The following is a 7,961-nucleotide window of genomic DNA, read 5'->3' on the forward strand; positions in this document are numbered from 1 at the left end:
GGATGGTTTATTATTTAATATTAAAAAAAGGGAACAATTTAAAAACTATCAACGCACATTCTAAAACCCTGCAGTTAAATATAACAACTGAAAAATACTTTTTTTTAATTCCGCCCCCTAGGTACATGATATTATGAATAAAAATCCAATGTCCTGGTATTCAAGCCTGCTATTTTTTTCCAGACAAGAAAAGGGAGAGTTGTAAATTACTTTGCAACATACAAGCATCAGTACGTCAGACAATATGCTGTTCAAAAACATAGTAATTAAGGCATCTAATCAAACCCATCCAAGTAAGAATTAAAATATTGCGACTACATATACTTTTAATAATAAATAAATAAAATATGTGTTTACATAACTTAGCTCAATTGTTGTTATTTCGGCACGTAACATAAAAAGTCACAATATATTCATAATCGGCGGGGATAAAAACTGACAACTACTTTTGATCGACTTTATCGGATCTTACGTCAATTTTAAGTAGTATTTAGTAATCTGTGAACATTGTTTTTTCTTTATTGTTGTTGTATAAATGATTTTATTTAAAAATGTTAATATTAAATTCGCATTTACTATTATTCAATAGATGACCCATCTACTGGGAACAATTTTTATAAGAACAAAAATCCAGACAAAAATTCGAACCGTATGTTCCTAGAAGATTTCTAGATTCTTTATAATTTTAACGAGGATGTAAAGAACTCTGTATTCGCAGATGAACCACAAAGTGTTCGTGTACGGCACACTAAAACGTAATGAACCGAACCACCATTGGCTAACGAATCCAGAACATGGTATTGGTAAATTTATAACAGAGGGAACTACAAAGACTAAGTATCCATTGATTATTGGAACAAAGTACAACATTCCTTTCTTATTATACAGCCCTGGGGATGGGCATTATGTCAGAGGTAAAGATTTAAAATACAGACCTTAAAATGCTAAATTTATTTATTTCAAAAAGATCCACTTTACAACAACTTTTGAAAACAGAACTTGGCAAAAAGTGTCTTGGTAGTGCCTTTCACCCTAAAAAATTAATGAAAACATAATTGAAATACAGGCAGTTTCCAAGATACTGTAAATAAAACAAAAAACTCTGCCTATGTTGATAATTTTTTATGTCAATTTTAATATAGATTTATAATCCAATTTTTAGGCGAGGTATACGAAGTAGATGATACTATGCTTTCCAAGTTAGATATATTAGAAGACCATCCCAATTATTATGTTAGAGAAATTGATGACATAATAGTTAATAAATCGTAAGTATTAAGCTTTTATCTTTGCTTTAAAACAACAACCAAGTAATCCATAATATACACTTAACACTACTTGCTACTTTTTTAAACTTCTTTACCATCTTAAAGTTCTTAAAGTTTTTGTTCTATCTAAAATTAAGTGATGATGTAGAGTAAGTAAATTGGTAACAGGCAAAAGTTTTAGGGGTATTACAGTTATATCAAAACCCATAATATAATTGGCACATTTCTGAAAAAATTCTGATGTTATAAATTCCCAAATTGCCTCTGCCTGGGATTGAATCAGAGGTTTCCTGCTTATAAAAACACATGCTTACCAAAGCTCCTGGGAGTTTTGCTTTAAAGTTTGAGTAAAGTCTGCTTATTTGCTGCAAAAAAAAACTCAAAGCATATGAGGGTATGTGCTCCAGCTCTGAATACCCACCACAACTGAATAAGGTGGAAAGGACGGATTGCCACCAATTGCAAATCTCTCACTGTTTGCCATTTGTGGACAACTTGCATAAACAACTTATAAATGTAATTCCAGAGAATCATCTGACCGAGAAACAGTCAAATGTTGGGTGTACTTCCTGAAGAACTTCAGGCCTGACTTGTTATCGAAAGAGCAGTTTGAAAACTATTCATCAATGGGTTCCCACGGCCTACGCTATTTGGAAAGGTCTAAAAGAGATCCCAATGATAATTATTACCATGAAGTTAAACATTAAGAGTTAGGCATCATTTCTGTTTTGTCAAAATTGGTAAGGCCTGTTGTACCAAATATCTTGGTACATCTATATGTAGTGCTCATTTTCACTCAGTATCTGCTGGAAATGGATAGCCCTATTTTTAAATATGTCAATTCACTTTGGAAAATTGTTTTCAAAATAGTGGTATGTGATGATGCAGTCTAAGGTGTTAGTGATTAAACCTGTTAGGTAGTTATTAATTGGTATTATACAAGACCGCTTAAACAAAAATAGCACGTCTTTGACCGCCGAAGCCTCCCATCAAACCATACTAAAGAAAGTCAGATGGCAGGGGCAATTTGGAAATTTATAAGTTTCAAATTGCCCCTGCTGTGTATGGAACCTGGGTCCTCAGCGCACATCACTGCGCCAGGGAGATGGGAGGTGGAATATTAAAAAATGTTGTTTCATCAAAATTAAACAGTCGCAGTATAACCCGTGTATAGAGAGATAGTGTGATTATTTGAATATTTAATTAATATTGTTCTCCTTTTTATTTAGCAACAATGAGTCTACGATCGACGATCTGGATGATATGGTCCGGAAATAAACTTTGCGGGTTTCTTTTCCTTATTTTTTTAAAACTGTTCCCGCGGTTTTGACACGCGTTAACTGGGGCTCGTAACGTAATGTTATATTGGCACACACCTCACGGATACCTCATTCATATACCTCCCTCTCGAACTAAAAAAAAACCTGTACATGTGGCAAAAATTTCATACTTAATTGACTCAAGATGCCGATGTTTTCAATAAAATTAACAGTTTCATTAAAATAATAATATAGTTTTATTTTAAACCCTACTTTTTCTTATTTCTTGAGCATGACTCTTACTTACTTGGCCGGTTTTTTTTCGTAATATTCATTCAATAATATTACCCCAATGAGGGGCGTGTTGAAGAATTTAATTGTTAAAAGGTATTGGCAATATTTAGGCAGGCAGTCCAAGAAAAAATAATATAATCTAATGACGTTTTTGATCGTAGTATAATATTTTAAAAAGGGAATGGAAATTTGTATAAGCGTGAACACCCATTGGCCAAAATTGCTTATTAAAAATTTTAAATCAATTTCCGACATAAGCCAGTTGTATGATACAACCGGCCTGAGATACAACTTGTATTTCAGGTCCAAAAAAAACCTTATAGGTCCTGTATCTTTCAGTGGTACGTATTAAATATCTAGGGCTCAATCTAGGATTAAGGGTCTTTGGTAGTGTAGAACCAGAATGTTACTTGTTTAACATTTTACGTTACTTTAGCTACCTCCATGGTACGACTCAGAAAGATACTTTCATGTTACTTTTAGGACGATAAATATTTTGACTCTCTTTTATTTTATTATTTTATTAAATATTTTGACTCTCTTATTCACTCTGGTGAATTTCTTAATCTCTATCCTATATTATATCTATGCTCAGACAAGCGAGAGTCTGTGTTTTTTTACGTACACATAATCTCTGTGAGCCGACTTTGGTTGACCATGTTAAAGATTTAAATTAAAAAAAGATGTTTCTTTCGATCTCTCTCTTCTCATCTGTCTCTCCTTAATCCCCTGATTAAGAAGAGACAGATGACGTCTCGTATGTTGTAAATTAGTATCATTAGTATAGTACCTGATTTGTGTGTTTTTCACATAAAATAACGTTGTTAGGTACTGTTACTTTTTACCACTGGCAACACTGTTCTTTGGTGGTTATTACTTATTTCTTCAATTCTTGTAGGTTAGAAATATTTGGTATTTTTGTACATAGGTACCTAATGTTTCTTTGGAAATTGCGATGTTATATTTGTTTAAATTAATTGTTTTTGTAATATGAAAATACAGCAAATCTTGTGTACTGCTTCAGCGCTTATCACAAGATTTAAGCATACTCCGCAAACTTACTTAATATAGTTATCTAAAAAATAAAATGGAATTCGCAAGAAAACAACTGGAAAAATACGGTTGGAGTGATGGTGAGCTTATCCTTATTTCTTCATGAGTACACAAAGTCATCATCCTTCTGTTGGAACTCTAAGGAGTGAGGGTTCTATAGCATAGACTCATCATGCTGTTCCAATGTAGTTTTGTGGGCCATAACACTCCACAACTATTATCACAAACATGTCGTTTGTGATAATAACCGGTACCGAAAGCTTTACTTGCTCTCGGTGGCTCTTGGGTGGACCAAGCCAATGTCCATACTTTGTTCTAGTACTGGAAAAACAATTTTTGGCCCAACTAGGGTATTGTACCCAGGATCTCGCAATGCTTTATTGGTTCCTCAGGCCGAAAGAGATGCACCATATCAAGTAGATCTACTTGAAATGGTATGCACATTTTTGCCTTTTGAATGAGGCCTTAATTATATTTGAGGTTAATTGCACATATTAAAGATATTATACACACATAAAATAATAAAAGCAAGCTGAACTACCAATTAAGATGTGCAAAAGGTAATATTATACCTAAAGCGATCTCTCCCAGGTGACCATTGGTGAAGGACAGAACTGGTTAGTGCAGCAGTAAAATTTGGGCCCTATCTATACTTGTTAACTTAAACCAAACTTAGATTAACAAATTTCTTTTGTATTAAACCATCCATTTATTGGGGCATTTAAAAAAAACACAGTTTAACATTAATATTTAACCCATATTTTTTTATGCAGGCAAAGGTCTGGGCAAATATGAAACTGGCATATCAGAACCACTGAAGGCAAAAATAAAGCACAGTCTTACAGGTGTTGGATACGATCCTGCTGCAGACTTTACTGAACATTGGTGGAGTACCTTGTATGATAAAGCTGCAAGCAATTTAGAGGTTAGATTTTTTCACATACTATCAATTACTTACCGTTAGGAATTACTGTGGAGGCAAGGTGCAGTATTGTATTGGGTTTTTCTGTGAAAGGTCTCAGTCTGGAATTAGGAAATTGCCTGGAGAAAAGTTTATCATTTTGTTTCTGTTATTATCACTAACATGTGAAACTATTAAAACCTTACAAACTGCATTGAAGCAATGTTAGATCTATGCTCTAAAACTCTAGAAGTGATTAGGGGGCATTAACAGCCTGAAGAATGGCCATTAATAGCCTGAAGAATCATATGATGTTAATAAGAATCAGTAATTTTGACAAAAAAAAACACATAATTATTTGCTCTTTAGGATGAAACACTAATGCCATGGTTGGGGGCTTCAATATTAGGATTGACAAAACATAGCTTTGTTATAATAAAATATCTTAGGACCAGATGGCTTACTACAAATCTTCTGTATATTTTTAGGTGGAGAATAAAGATGGGAAAACAAAAAAAATACAAAGGAAGAGCAAAGATGAATTTGAAATAACAAACAGCACATGGAAGTTGAAAAAAAAGAAAAAGGAAATTCCCAAAGACAATGAGCAGTATTCAGAATTGTTTGTTAAGACTGCTGTTATTGGGCAAGGTGAAGAAATTTTTGTCTAGATTTTGTAGACAATAATCTCATGTTGCTTCGCATGTTGATGTCTGTATTCTACCACTCATTTTACTCTAAAATTGAAATTTAAAAAATAAGAGACTTGTGTTCCATAGATCTGAAAATTTTAAATTTGCTCTTGTAGTAAAGTTATTTGATAATATTGAACTAAAATTTCTTTATTTTTAACAAGTACACTTTAATCACCTTTTCACCTTATTATCCTGTTGGGTATAGAATTCCTTAATAAGTTCTGATTTTTTTTAAACAATTGTATTACATCTTTTAATTTAAGGTGGTGATATAACAACTAGAGTCAGAGACTCTGATTCGGAATCTGATGATGAAGATGACACCAAGGACAAAGTAAAATTGACAGATGAAGAATTATACGTAGCCTGCCAGGGGAGAACAGCTCATAAGTATGAATTCCAATTTTTTTTTTATTTTTGCAAAATCAGAGCACTGCATTGTTTTTGAGATAGAAAAGAAGAATGATAGGTGAAAGTGAAATAGTTCAAAGTTAAATTTTATATATATTAATAGTATAACATAAAGGAGAAGAAACAGTCAGTAGTTTATAGTAAAACACAATGCAGATAAGCAAGCAATAAGGCCTCTTCTTGATATCTTACAGGCAACCTTTGTAGACAGGACTTAAAGCAAGAGAACAGCATAGTGCCAAGAGTATTGTAATATATACACATATAACAAAATGTATAAATACAAATACATTACGTAATTTAAATAAAATATACTTAATATATATAAATATTAAATATATGCATAACTAAATTTTAATACATAATTTACACACCACTTCAAATGTCATCCCTCAAAGAGAGGTAGTAGTCCATCAGATAACTTAGATATAGGAAGGAAATTACTTATACAGATTATAAGTTGAATATAGCACAGACGTGAAAAAATTATTATTTGGGTTCTTATATGAAATATATTTTATCATCATTATCAACCCATTATCTGCTCAGTACAGCGCATGGTTCTTGATTTCTAGCACAATATTAGAATGAGAAGGACTTGGGCTCTATGTTATTTGGTAAAAGGACTGTATGATAGACTTTGAGAAAATTATAGAGAACTCTTAGGCATGCAGGATTAATTGTGTAGATTGGTAGGCGAGAGGCTAAAGCCCTAAAACCAGGCAATCACCGCTATTTATAAATTTTATTACTATCTTTATATTTATATCGCTGTTTCTTGCGGTTTCACACGCGTCAACTGGAAAAATTATGGATCAAAACGTATTATTACAAAGCCAATCACGGGTACATAGATGTAAACCTTACCCATGGAAGTTAACGCTCCTCACGCACCTGGGTGACCCTTGTTGCTTAGAGATCCGGCTTCAATAGAACGTTCGCGCCATTCATTCAATCTGGCTGGTATCTGTTGACATCGGCCAATGAACAACTCCTTGATTGAAACCTATTTTATAATGGTTCTTAAATTATTATTTTACAGAGGTGCACGTCATGGTCTAAAGGCATTAGGCAAGCTTTTAAGGATAGAACAGCAAGAGCAAATTCTTATACAACAGCTAAAATACAAAGGGTACACACAGCATGAGAAAATAAAATATATTTGTAAAGAAGACTCTCAAATTGTTGAAGATGCAAATTTAAACAGCCAAACTGAGATGAATCCTATTAAAAAGAAAAATAAAAAGAAAAAAATACGATGCACCAGTACAGTTACAAGAAGCAATGAAATACAAGAAGCTGAACAGGTACCAAAAGACAGTGAGGCAGTGTATGAAAATGATTTAGTAAGTGGTAGAAAACCTACAAAATCAAAACACAAAACTGATGAAGAAAACACTCAGGCTGAGATTCCAGAGGAGACAGAAATAATGAAAACAAGAAAGAAGAAGAAGTATCAATGCGATAGAACAGATGATTGTGTAAATGTACAAGTAATTGATAATTTATCAAATGACAGTGTTACTAAGAATGAAAATAATGCATTAATAATTGGTAGAATATCTGCAAAATTGAAATGCAAAGTTAATGTTGATATTCCAGATCATGAAGGTTTGAAAAGGAAAAAAAAGAAAAAAAATCATCATGACAAGATAGAAGACACAAACTGAATAATTGAAATCAAAAACAAAGTTGTTGAATGCGAACACATGCGAAATTCCAAGAGGCTGACAAAATAAACAAAAATGCCACATCGTTTTTTTCATTAAAATCATCTGAATTTATATTACATGTATAAATATAATGTAAATAATTTTTAGTAAATATTTATTGTAATTTTAATAAGTCTTATTTATTGAAAATTAGCATTTGCCTGTGATCTGTGTTCGTCCACATATTTTTTAAATATTTTATACCTAGTATTGTTTATAAATGAGAAAGTGTTAAATACAATATTTAGAAATTGACAACCCTCGCTATAATTGCTGACATATTCGTAGATCGGCAGCATACCACCACGGCTCGATTCAGCAGCCATATATCACTTATCTGTTGCCTCACGTTCCCCCACATGATCCTC

General features: G+C 32.7%; 2 protein-coding genes across 4 annotated transcripts; both read left to right on the top strand.

Moving 5' to 3' along the window:
- The first annotated feature begins 502 nt into the window (after nt 1–502).
- LOC120625424 (putative gamma-glutamylcyclotransferase CG2811) lies at nt 503–2,762 on the top strand. 3 transcript variants are annotated; one of them, XM_039892486.1, is made up of 5 exons: nt 503–649; nt 719–914; nt 1,163–1,268; nt 1,795–2,008; nt 2,498–2,762. In XM_039892486.1, exons 1-4 carry the CDS (start codon nt 590–592, stop codon nt 1,973–1,975), a joined length of 543 nt encoding a protein of 180 aa, XP_039748420.1. In that variant the 5' UTR covers nt 503–589; the 3' UTR covers nt 1,976–2,008; nt 2,498–2,762. The 3 variants fall into 3 exon arrangements, with proteins under 3 accessions (XP_039748420.1, XP_039748421.1, XP_039748422.1); XM_039892487.1 differs by having other exon boundaries at nt 1,795–1,926; XM_039892488.1 differs by lacking the exon at nt 1,795–2,008.
- A 913-nt stretch (nt 2,763–3,675) lies between these two features.
- Nucleotides 3,676–7,677, top strand: LOC120625346 (G patch domain-containing protein 4). The gene is made up of 5 exons (XM_039892383.1): nt 3,676–3,954; nt 4,648–4,799; nt 5,264–5,426; nt 5,734–5,860; nt 6,924–7,677. The coding sequence occupies exons 1-5, from the start codon at nt 3,909–3,911 to the stop codon at nt 7,549–7,551; spliced, it is 1,116 nt and encodes a 371-aa protein (XP_039748317.1). The 5' UTR covers nt 3,676–3,908; the 3' UTR covers nt 7,552–7,677.
- The last annotated feature ends 284 nt before the right edge of the window (nt 7,678–7,961 follow it).

Source organism: Pararge aegeria, chromosome 7 (assembly GCF_905163445.1).
Source record: "Pararge aegeria chromosome 7, ilParAegt1.1, whole genome shotgun sequence".
NCBI lineage: Eukaryota > Metazoa > Arthropoda > Insecta > Lepidoptera > Nymphalidae > Pararge > Pararge aegeria.

Excerpts from the sequence above, each read along its gene's own strand:
- LOC120625346 (XM_039892383.1), top strand. The coding sequence starts at position 3,909 with ATGGAATTCGCAAGAAAACAACTGGAAAAATACGGTTGGAGTGATG. Across the intron at positions 5,427-5,733 it reads GACTGCTGTTATTGGGCAAG|GTGGTGATATAACAACTAGA; the intron begins GTGAAGAAATTT and ends TTTTAATTTAAG. Across the intron at positions 5,861-6,923 it reads CAGGGGAGAACAGCTCATAA|AGGTGCACGTCATGGTCTAA; the intron begins GTATGAATTCCA and ends ATTATTTTACAG.
- LOC120625424 (XM_039892486.1), top strand. The coding sequence starts at position 590 with ATGACCCATCTACTGGGAACAATTTTTATAAGAACAAAAATCCAGACA. Across the intron at positions 650-718 it reads TCCAGACAAAAATTCGAACC|ATGAACCACAAAGTGTTCGT; the intron begins GTATGTTCCTAG and ends CTGTATTCGCAG. Across the intron at positions 1,269-1,794 it reads GACATAATAGTTAATAAATC|AGAATCATCTGACCGAGAAA; the intron begins GTAAGTATTAAG and ends ATGTAATTCCAG.